This window comes from Acinonyx jubatus, chromosome E4 (genome assembly GCF_027475565.1).
Source record: "Acinonyx jubatus isolate Ajub_Pintada_27869175 chromosome E4, VMU_Ajub_asm_v1.0, whole genome shotgun sequence".
In the NCBI taxonomy this organism is placed as follows: Eukaryota; Metazoa; Chordata; class Mammalia; order Carnivora; family Felidae; genus Acinonyx; species Acinonyx jubatus.
This window is the reverse complement of record NC_069395.1, coordinates 514,079-526,178: the sequence shown is the minus strand read 5'-3', so window position 1 is coordinate 526,178 and position 12,100 is coordinate 514,079. Positions and strand designations below refer to the sequence as shown.

At 40.3% G+C, this 12,100-nt stretch overlaps 1 protein-coding gene across 14 annotated transcripts in view; it reads left to right on the top strand.

Annotated features, from left to right (window-relative positions):
• Positions 1–12,100, top strand: part of NUP210L (nucleoporin 210 like) — an 82,908-nt gene that overhangs the window by 21,032 nt on the left and 49,776 nt on the right. For 12 of the 14 annotated variants that reach the window (XR_008293172.1, XM_053209349.1, XM_027048593.2 and 9 more), the window contains 2 exons: positions 10,363–10,500; positions 11,202–11,357. Coding sequence is in view for 13 of the 14 variants with exons in the window: in XM_053209349.1 (XP_053065324.1) it covers positions 10,363–10,500; positions 11,202–11,357 (294 nt within the window). In the remaining variant the exon portion in view is untranslated. The remainder of the gene's footprint in view (positions 1–10,362; positions 10,501–11,201; positions 11,358–12,100) is intronic. The other 2 variants (XM_053209346.1, XM_053209345.1) reach the window with 1 other exon arrangement.

The following is a 12,100-nucleotide window of genomic DNA, read 5'->3' as shown; positions in this document are numbered from 1 at the left end:
AAAACTTTGTGTACTCAGTGTGAAACATCACTTCTTCAGGCCTGTTTTCCCCTTTCATATATATTCTCAGAACTCCCAAACTTCCCAGGTCATAATATTCATGATATTTTACTGTTATTATTTGCTCCTTTTATCACATTATAAACTTTGAGGGCAATGATTATGCCTACTTTGTTCACAACTGTTGCCCTAACATCTGACAGAGTGACTAACATGTCGTTGGCAGAAATAAGTATTTGTTAAATGGTGTTTGGGTTACTTATATCAATTTTAGGTTTACATTCATTAGTAAAATATGTCCAGTTTTTTCAACAATATTTACTCAACAGTTTTTTTTTTAAGTTTACTTATTTATTTTGAGAGAGAGTGCAAGTAGGGGAGGAGCAGAGAGAGAGAGAGGGGGAGAGAGAGAGAATTCCAAGCAGTCTCTGCACTGTGCAGAGCCCAATGCAGGGCTCGAACTCAGGAACCATAAGATCATGACTTGAGCTGACGTCGGACACTTAACTGACTGAGGCACCCAGGTGCCCCTCTTTTGTTTTCAGTATTAAAAAAAATTTTTTTAAGTAATCTCTACACCCAACATAGGGCTTGAATTCATGACCCTGAGATATCAAGAGTGACATACCCTGGGGCACCTGGGTGGCTCAGTCAGTTAAGTGCCTGACTTCGTTCAGGTCACGATCTCACAGTTCGTGGGTGCTGACAGCTCCTGGAGCCTGCTTCAGATTCTGTGTCTCCCTCTCTCTTTGCCCCTCACCTGCTCATGCTCTCTCTCTCTCTCAAAAATAAATAAACATTAAAAAAAATTTTTAATAAAAAAAATGTGACATACTGTACCAACTGAGCCAGCCAGGCACCCCCTCAGTTTTTTCAATAATATTTAATACACAGTGATTTTTTTTGTACACTGTATGGCATTTCTGGCAATTTGACACTATTCTAGAATCATTCTTCAATCCCAAAGATCCTGCTTTTTAAAAAATAATATGTTTTAAAATGAGCTCTCACCATCACCTCTTTATTTTTATTTATTTTTTTAATGTTTATTTTTGAGAGAGAGAGAGAGAGCAAGAGAGGCAGAGTACAAGTAGGGGAGGGGTAGAGAGAGGGAGACACAGAATCTGAAGTAGGCTCCAGGCTCTGAGCTGTCAGCACAGAGCCCGACGCGGGCTCAAATTTGTGAACCGAGAGATCATGATTTGAGCCGAAGTCAGATGCTTAACTGATTGACTCACCCAGGCGCCCCACACCCTTACTCTTTTAAAAATTGTTTTTATTTTGGTATTTTTGCCTAATTATGCTGTTCATCAAGTTCAGATTTGGTGTGGAAATTGTAATTGACACCTACCGTACTCTTTTTTTTTTTTTAAATAAAGCTTCACTAAAAAAAATTTTTTTTAATGTTTATTTTTGAGAGAGAGAGAGCACGAGCAGGGGAGGGTCAGAGAGAGAGGGAGACACAGAATCTGAAGCAGGCTCCAGGCTCTGAGCCAGCACAGAACCTGACGTGGGGCTCAAACTCACGAACTGTGAGATCACGACTTGAGCTGAGGCCAGATGCTTAACCAACTGAGCCACCCAGGCACCCTGACACCTACTATACTCTTAATTTGGTGAGGCTAGAGACAGTTCTTGGGTTTTCCTAGTTTCCTTAATACCTAGTCAAGAGATAGTAATTCATCTTTTTTGTGTTGGGATTAAAATGTGGATTATGTATGGTCCGAAATTGGAAAGTCTTCATTGAATATATTGGAGCACTTAACCATTTTGGAGGAAAAGTTATCATTAATAACTTTCTTAAACTGTTTATTTTGGAATTATAGATTTACAGGAAGTTATAGAAATAGTACATAGGACAAGATGTACAGATGGCCAATAAACATATAAAAACATGTTCAACATAATTAGTCATTAGGAAAATTCAAATCAAAATCATAATGAGATACCACTTGACACCCACTGGCTGAAAATAAGAAGGACAGACAATGACAAGTATTGATAAGCATGTAGAGAAATTTGAACCCTTACACACTCTTGGGGGGAATGTGTGTAAGTGAATAAATGGTGTTGCTGCTTTGGAAAACACCTGGCAGTTATCAACAGACAAAATACAGAACTACTGTGTTACCCGGCCATTCTGCTCTTATGTATATATGCAAGAAACATGAAAACATTTTGACTCAAAAGCTTGTGCATGAATGTTCATAGCATTATTTATAGTAGAAAGTGGACACAACCCAAATGTTCATCAGCTGAGGAGTAGATAATAAATTATGGTACATCCATATTCCATACAATGGAATATTTGGCAATAGAAAACAAGTACTGATATATGCTACAGCATGGGTAATTCTTGAAAACATTATGCTGAGTGAAAAAGCCAGACACAGGCCACATGTTGCATGATTGCATTTATGTGAAATGTCAAAAACAGGCAAATCCATAGACAGAAAGCAGTAAATGCGGTCGCCTAGGACTGGGGGAGGGAGTGGTCACCTAGGACTGAGAAAGGTAGTGGTCAGCTAGGGATGGGAGAGGGAGTGGTCACCCAGGACTGGGGGAGGCAGTGGTCACCTAGGATTGGGGGAGGGAGCAGTCACCTAGGGCTGGGAGAGGGGAGTGGTCACCTAAGGCTGGGGGAAGCAGTGGTCAGCAGGGCTAGGAGAGGAAGCGGTCATCTAGGGCTGGGGGAGGGAGTGGAGGGCTTGGAGAGTGACAGCTAAGGTGTAGGGTTTGGTTTTGGTGTAATGAAAATGTTCTAAAATTGATTGTGTGGATGGATGAAAAACTGAAGGTACTAAACATAATGCCCTTAATATTTATCTAAATTGTTACATGCATCAATATAGAATTTAAAAACTGCTGAGTTATATTCCATTGTATTGATACACTAGAGTTTTTTAACCATTCAGCTATTGAAGGATATTTTTTTCCCCTAGTATTTGGCTATAATAAATAAAGTGGCTCTGAACCCTTTTTATTTTTAAGTTATTTATTTTGAGAGAGAGAGAGAGGGAACAGGGGAGGAGCAGAGAGGGAGAGAGAGAATCCCAAGCAGGTTCTGTGCTCTCAGCGCAGAGCCTGACACAGGGCTTGAACCCACAAAACTTTGAGATCATGACTTGAGCCAAAACCAAGAGTTAGACACTTAACCAACTGAGCCACCCAGGTACCCCAATAATTCTAATAATTTATCTATAGAATCACTTATATTTTATATCATATCATCTGTAATTGACAGATTTGATTCTTTCCTGTCCTAATCCAATACCCACTTTTTCCAATCGTAATGCCTTTTACTTTTTTTTCTTGCCTTATTCACAATCTCCAGTACAATGCCAAACAGACATGGTAATAATGTTTCTGATCTCAAAGGAAAGCCTTTTCTCTGTTAAGTGTGATGTTTAGTTTCTTTAAACAATATGCCCTTTCAGGGGTGCCTGGGGGGCTCAGTCAGTTAAGTGTCCGACTTCAGCTCAGGGCATGATCTCACGGTTCATGGGTTCGAGCCCCGCATGGGGCTCTGTGCTGACAGCTCAGAGCCTAGAGCCTGCTTCAGATTCTGTGTCTCCTTCTCTCTCTGCCCCTCCTCTGCTCACACTCTGTCTCTCTCTCTCTCTCTCTCAAAAATAAATAAACATTAAAAAAATTTTTTTAAAGGTATACCCTTTCAAATTACTGAAATTTCCTTTTATTCCTAAGTTCCCATATCCTAGATGAATGAATGTTATATTTCAGCGTATATTTCCTGCAAACGTTAAGATGATTCCGTAATTTTGGGGCACCTGGGTGGCTTAGTCAGTTAAGCGTCCAACTTTGCAGGTCATGATCTCTGGGTCTGTGAGTTCGAGCCCCGCATCGGGCTGTGTGCTGACAGCTCAGAGCCTGGATCCTGCTTCGGATTCTGTGTCTCTCTCTCTCTTTGCCCCTCCCCTGCTCACACTCTGTCTCTATATCTCAAAAGTAAATGTTAAAAAAAAAAAGATGATTCTGTAATTTCTTTTTCTATTGTGAATTTCAGTAATTTTTTAAGTTTATTTATATTTAGAGAGAGAGAGAAAGAGCACACAAGTAGGGGAGGGGCAGACGAAAAGGGATACTGAGACTCCCAGGCAGACTCCATGTTGTCAATGCGGAGACCAACTTGGGGCTTGAAGTCCTGAACTGTGATGTCATGATCTGAGCCAAAATCAAGAGTCTGACGCTTAAATGAATGAGTGATCCAGGTGCTCCTTTTACTTTCTTTTCTATTTTTTGGAATAGTTTCAGAAGAATAGGTTTTTAAAAAAAATTTTTTAATGTTTATCTAAGAGAGGGAGAGGGAGAACAAATGGGGAGGGGCAGATAGAGAAGGAGAGGGAGAGAATCCCAAGCAGGCTTCGCACTGCCAGCACAGAGCCTGGTGTGGGGCTCGAACTCACAAACTGAAATCATGACCTGAGCCAAAGCCAAGAATCAGACACTTAACTAAGCCACTGAGGCACCCCCAGAAGAATAGGTATTAATTCTTCTTTAAATTTTTGGTAGAATTCACCTCTGAATCCATCTGGCCCTGGACTTTTGTTTGTTGGCAGTTTTTTGATTACTGATTCAGTTTCATTGTTGGTAATCAGTGTGTGCAATGTTCCTATTTCTTCCTGTTTTAGTTTTGGTAGGTTATATGTTTCTAGGATTTAATCCATTTCTTCTAGGTTGTCCAATTTGTTGTCATCTAGTTATTCATAATATTCTCTTATAATTGTATCTCTGTGGTTTTGGTTGTTATTTCTTCTCTTTCATTTGTGATTTTATTTATTTGGGTCCTTCCACTTTTCTTTTGGATAAGTCTGACTAGAGGTTTATCAATTTTTTCCCCCCAAAGAATCAGCTCCTGGTTTCATTGGTCTGTTCTCTTGTTTTTCAGTTTCTATATCATTTATTTTTGTTCTAATCTTTATTATTTCCTTCCTTTTGCTGGTTTTAGGTTTTGTTTGTTCTTTTTCTAGTTCCTTCAAGTGTAAGATTAGATTGTTTATTTGAGATTTTTCTTGCGTCTTGAGGTACGCCTGTATTGCTATAAACTTAGAACCACTCTTACATCCTAAAGGTTTCAAACGATTGTGGTTTATTTTCATTTGTTTTTGTGTACTTTTTTATTTCTTTTATTTCATGGTTGACCCATTCATTGTCTATTTAACCTTCACCTATCTGTGGTCTTTCCAGATTTTTTCTTGTGGTTGACTTCTGGTTTCATAGCATTGTAGTCAGAAAAGATGCATATGACTTCAGTCTTTTTGAATTTGTTGATGCTTGTTTTGTGGCCTAATATGTGTGATCTGTTCTGGAGAATGTTCCACATACACTGTAAAAGGATGTATATTCTGCTGTTTTGGGATAGAATGCTCTGAATATATCTGTTAAATACATTTGGCCCAGTGTGTCATTCAAAGCCATTGTTTCCTTGTTGATTTTCTGTTTTGATGACCTGTCCATTGATGTGAGTGGTGTGTTAAAGGCCCGTAATGTCATGTATTGCATTTGATAATAGTCAATTAGTTCCTTTATGTTTTTTTAATTGTTTTATGTGTTTGGGTTCTCTCATGTTGGATGCATAAATATTTACAATTGCTATATTTTCTTGTTGGATTGTCCCTTTTATTATTGCAAAGTGCTCATCTTTGCCTCTTGTTATGGTCTTTGTTTTAAAGTCTGTATTGTTACTTCAGCTTTCTTTTGACACCCATTTGCATGATAAATATTTATCTGTCCCTTCACTTTCAGTCTGCAGGTGTCTTTAGGTCTAGAACGAGTCCCTTGTTGGGATCCTGGCTGGCTCAGTCAATAGAACATGCGACTCTTGATCTTGGGGTTGTAGGTTCAAGCCCCACATTGGATGTAGAGATTACTTAAAAATAAAATCTTAAATAAACAAAATGGGTCTCTTGTAGGAAGCATATAACTGGGTCTTTGTTGTTGTTGTTGTTTTATCCATTCTGTGTCTTTTGATTGGAGCATTTAGTGCATTTACTTTCCAAGTCATTATTGGTAGTTATGTATTTTTGCCATTTGGTTACTTGTTTTCTGGTTGTTTCTGAAGATTTTCTCTGATCCTTGTCTTTCCCTCTTTCATCATATGCTGGTTTTCTTTAGTGATGTATTTGGATTTCTTTCCTTGCATTCTTTGCTTATTTATTAGTGGTTTCGATTTGTGGTTGCCATTAGGTTTGTATATAACCTCTTCTGCATAAAGCAGTCAATATTAAGCTGATGGCTGTTTAACTTTGAACCCATTCTTTCTCTTCTCCTCCCCATGTTTATGTATATGTTGTCATATTTTAGATCCTTTTATTTTGTGAGTTTCTTGAGTGAGTTTTTACAGAAATATTCATTTTTACTTCTTTTGTATGTTCTACTTTACATACTCTCACTAATGGTCTTCCCTTTCTATTCATAGAGTCCTCTTTAGGTTTCTTGTAGGGCTGGTTTAGTAGTCATGAACTTCTTTAGGTTTTACTTGTCTGGGAAACTCTCTCTCTCTCTGCTTCTATTCTGACTGAGAGTCTTGCTGGATAGAGTATTCTTGGCTGCAGGTTTTTCTCATGTAGCACGTTGGTCATGCTACTCCCTTCTGGCTTGGGAAAAATCTATTTATAGCTTTATGGGTTTCTCTTGTATGTAACTGTCTTCTTTTGTCTTGCTGCTTTTAAGATTTTTTCTTTTTTTTAATACTTTTTTTTAATGTTTTTGTTTTTGAGAGAGAGAGAGAGGGAAAAGAGCACGAGTGGGGAGGAGCAGAGAGAGAGAGGAGAACAGAGGATCCAAAGCGGGCTCTGGGCTGACAGCAGAGAGCCCAACATGGGGCTTAAACCCACAAACCATGAGATCATGACCTGAACCAAAGTCAGACACTCAGCTGGCTGAGCCACCCAGGTGCCCCTTTAATAATTTTTTTAATGTTTATTTATTTTGAGACAGATAGAGTGTGTGAAAGTAGGGAAGGGGGAGAGAGAGAGAGAGAAAAAAAAAAATCTCAAGCCTGCTCTGTGCTGTCAGCACAGAATCAGACATGGGGCCTGATCTCATCAACCATGGGATCATGACCTGAGCTGAAATCAAGAGTCAGACCCTTAACCGCCTGAGCTACCCAAGCGCCCCTAAGATTTTTTCCTTACCACTCTATTCTGCTATTTTAATTACAATACGTCTTGGTGTGGGTCTGCTTTTGTTGGAGGTTCTCTGTGCCTCCTGGATCTGGATATCTGTTTCCTTCCCCAGATGAGGGGAATTTTTAGCTATTATTTCTTCAAAGGAATTCTCTGGCCCCTTTTCTCTTTCTTCTTCTTCTGAGATTCCTATAATACGAATGTTTTTACATTTGATGGAGTTACCGAGTTCCCTAAGTCTCTTCTTGTTTTACGTAATTCTTTTTTTTCTCCCGTTTGTTCAGCTTCATTGGTTTCCATGACTCTGTCTTGTAGGTCACTGATTCGTTCCTCTGCTTCCTCCAGCCTGCTGTTCATTCCATCAAGCATGTTTCTCATTTTATTTATTGAGTCCTTTATCTCTGCTATGTTATTCCTTATCTCTGTGTTAATGGTCTCACTGGTGTCCTCCACTCTTTTCTCAAGTCCAGCGAGTATCTTTATGGTCATTACTTTATTTTTATTTATGTATGTATGTATGTTTATTTTTGAGAGAGAGAGAGATGGAGTGCAAGCAGGGAAGGGGCAGAGAGAAAGAGGGAGACTGAATCCAAAGCAGGCTTCAGGCTCTGAGCTATCAGCACAGAGTCTGATACAGTACTTGAACTCACCAACCATGAGATCCTGACCTGAGCCGAAGTCAGACGCTTAACCAGTTGAGCTACCCAGGCGCCCCTATGATCATGACTTTAAATTCTCCATCAGGCTTGTTCCTTCTATCTGTTTCACTTAGATCTCTGACTGTGGTCTTGTCCTGTTCTTTCACTGGACAGATTCCTCTGTCTTCTCATTTGGTCTAAGTCTCTGTGCCTGTTTCTGTGTACTAAGAAAGTCAGCTACATCTCCTGCTGTTGAAGGTAATGGCCTTATGAAAAAGAGGTCCTGTAGTGCCCTGCTTCATAGTGTCCCCTGTTGCCCAGGGCCTGGCGCTTCCGGGAGTATCTCCAGTGTGTGCTGCCTGCATGTACTCTGCTGTCGTGTCCTGGCTGCTTTACCTTTCAAGCCAGTCGTGTGCAGAGGCTCTCTTTGCCTGTTGTGGGCAGTGTTTGGTCCCTGGCCTGAATGTGGCAACTTTTAAGTGGATGTGCTCTGGTCAGCTTATGAGATGAAACCTGTTGCCACCACCACCAGAATCCAGGCCTTGCAAAACCCCTGGGTTGAAAGATGTGGTGTGGGTAGGAGTTTGGACCGCTCTTCTGGGGTTGGGAGCTTGCTGTGCTGGGAGTGGGGGGAGCGTAAGTGGCAGCGGGGGTTCCTCTGGAGTGCAAGGGGGCGGGGCTTGGTGTAAGCAAGTTAGGTAGCGAGTGTGGACACTGCACCGGTTCCCACAGGTGCCCTGTACTGACCCTGAGAGGCAGGGGAGGGAACCGGTGCCTGCTAGTGCCTTTGTTTCTGGAAGGGTCTCTCTGTGAATGTCGCCTCTCTGGGATGCAGTTGGAGAAGAGCAGATAACCTCCCCACTGTGTGTCCCAGATGCTCTTCAGATCTCTTTTTCCATGCTGTGTGTCTGCAAGCTGTTTGCTCTGCTTTCTGTCCAGGAGCTGCTCAATGCCCCCTCCCCCAACCCCCAACACTCTCCCCTCCCATGCCCATCGACCTTTAAAACTCCAGGCCTTGGGGCGCCTGGGTGGCACAGTCGGTTAAGCGTCCGACTTCAGCCAGGTCACGATCTCGCGGTCCGTGAGTTCGAGCCCCGCGTCAGGCTCTGGGCTGATGGCTCAGAGCCTGGAGCCTGTTTCCGATTCTGTGTCTCCCTCTCTCTCTGCCCCTCCCCCGTTCATGCTCTGTCCCTCTCTGTCCCAAAAATAAATAAACGTTGAAAAAAAAAATTAAAAAAAACAAACAAACAAAAAAAACTCCAGGCCTTAAGCCCCAGGTTGCAAGTACTCGAAATTCAGCCCCTCTCACCTTCTGCTTTCCCAGCCAATTGCTATGGGGAATCATTGTCTCCCTGTACTTCCCTGTACGCTAGTCTGTCTCTCACCCTTCTCCATGACTTACTGTGGCTCCCTCCCCACCACAGTGGCCACAATCTATTTCCCTCCCAAACCATGTCTTCCTATTTTCTTCAGCATGGCTTCTTTTCCACCCCTAGTTATGGAGTTTGATCTGGTAGTCTTCAGGTCGGTTTTGGGGGGTATTTAGGAGGATCTGGTAGTTATACTCATGGGAATATATTCTGGGTATATTCATGGGACGAGGTGAGCCTAGGGTCCTCCTAGGTTGGGGTCTGCCACTACCTTCCCTAGCCCCCAGAACACCCATATCTTATAGCAGAATGATGTTCTCTTAAACTGAAAGACTTATTTTCAGTTTATGATCCAGCTACTTTAAAGACTGAGGAGAAAATTCAGGGCCGTTATCACAGATGTGAGAATGTTAATAAATATTTCAGGGGTGCCTGGGTGGCTTGGTTAAGCATCCAACTTGGCTCAGGTCATGATTTCACAGCTCATGGGTTTGAGCCCCATGTCGGTCTCTGTGTTGACAGCTCAGAACCTGGAACCTGCTTCAGATTCTGTGTCTCTCTCTGTCTATGCCCCTTCCCTGCATCACACACTGTCTCCCTCTGTCCTAAAAATAAGTAAACATTAGCAAAAAATAAAATAATAAATATTTCATATTTCAGGGCTTCTTTAAAAACCAGATAGATAAAAAAAATTGGTTGATTGATTTTTGCCTTTGTAGGGAAAATGCCAAGATAGTTGAGTGGGGGCAGTTGTTTTATCTCTATACATTCCCCCCAATCTTGCTGTTTCTTTAATGATGAAAGGACTGTCTTAACCCTAGCACCTTTAATGTTCCTTTTATTCTGAGTAGCTTGGAATATCCCTTTGTCTTCATAGTTTACATATTTAACTGATGGTTGTTCAAGGGTCTTTCTTTCTGAAACTATGGTATCTCTTCTTATGTTGATAAAACTTTGTTATGTCAGGAAATTTTAACAATTTTCCCAGATGGTGATACTTATTTTAACTCTGATAAAAGCCCTTTCGTTATTATTGGAGTATAGAAGCTGTGGTTCTTCAATGAATAGGAATATTTATTTACTTCTTTTATAGAAAGAAACTGGTTGAGTAATTCATTAGCACACCATTTTGCTGATGTTTTGCAAATAAATGAATGTGGATTGTAAAAAAGTCCTTATAAAATCTGTTTTGCACCCTTTTCCCTATAGAATAAAAATATTCAGCTTATAAAATTTCCAATTGTACATCAGCAAGAAGTGAAGATTTATTTTCCTATCAAGCTTACACCCAACTTTCTGGCATTTCCTCATCATCCTATGGGAATATTATATCGTTATAAAGTACAGGTATGGTGTTCTGTAATACGAAAAAATTGACAAAGAGATAATTCAGTTTCTCTGATAGCTTAATTTATTGAAATTTGGTTAATGTTTAAAAATTTTCCCCCTAATCCTAGTAACATAACCCAGTTTCTGGTGACAACCAAGTTGTTGTTGAATACTATCATCTTGATAAGACATGCTGTACTTTCTGTCTCTCTTCCACATATTCATTACTTGTGACTTTTGTAAAGTTTTGTCAAGCTCCCTTGTGCCCTTTTTGACATTTTGTGATAGTGCCATTACATAAGCTCCCTTTGGTATTTCCCTACCCAAGTGCCTGCTTTCCTATAGCATCATATCTTCTTAGCATGTCCAGAAATAATTTCTTCTTTTTTTTTCTTTTGATGTTTATTTATTTTTGAGAGAGAGAGAATGAGCAGGGGAGGGGCAGAGAGAGAGGGAGACACAGAATCTGCAGCAGCCTGCAGTCTCTGAGCTGTGGGCACAGACCCTGATGCGGGGCTCAAATTCACGAACCACAAGATCATGACGTGAGCTGAAGTCAGATGCTTAACCAACTGAGCCACATAGGCGCCCCCAGAAATAATTTGTTATATAGTTTTATTATTTCTTAAACTTTATTTCACTGGATTTTACTTCTTTGCTTAAATTTCATTTTCCTCCATTGGCAGTTAAATATAAATAAGGTTGTTATTTTTTCACAGGTAGAGGGTGGCAGTGGCAACTTCACTTGGACCTCTACTAATGAAACAGTGGCTGTGGTGACCACCAAAGGAGTAGTGACTGCAGGCCAGGTCAGGGGGAACAGTACTGTTTTGGCCCGAGATGTACAAAATCCCTTTCGATATGGAGAAATTAAGGTAAATAACTCTCCAAAGATCCTTATTATCACCCCTGAGACACTGCTGGCTAAATTTAAGTACAGAACAAATAAAAATAATAAATTTAAGTACAGAACATGTTTTTTTTTTTTTTAATGTTTATTTATTTTTGAGAGAGAGAGAGAGAGAGCACAAGCAGAGGAGGGGCAGAGAGAGAGAGGGAGACGCAGAATCCGAAGCAAGTTCCAGGCTCGAACCCACGAACCATGGGATCATGACATGAACTGAAGTCAGATGCTTAACCGACTAAGCCACCCAGGCACCCCAAGTACAGAACATGTTTAAAAATCTTTCTACTCCAAATTGGGTATTTGAAAATGAGGCTCAAATTCAATCTGAAAGTACATATTCCTTAAATATTTCTGGACCTTGGTTGAATCCTGCTTCACTTCACAGCCAGTTACTGAATGGGTATTCTTGTTTCCTTATCTCTCAAGTGGAGATAATGATAGTATCTACTTCAGTGGGTTATTGTCAGAATTAAATGACTTAAGGTTTATTTCAATGCTTGGAATATATTCAATAATTAGTTATCTATTTTTGTTACTGTATTTTGTTATTATCACATAACCTTCGTAATAACTTTATTTTTAATCTCATATTGCTTGTCTTGATTAAAAACTTCTTTTTACTATATAATCGCATTCTTGTTTTTCCTCCACTTTTGATATATGTTAACGTGTGTTGTCCCCTGAAAGACTTAGCGTTTTCTTATCATTCAG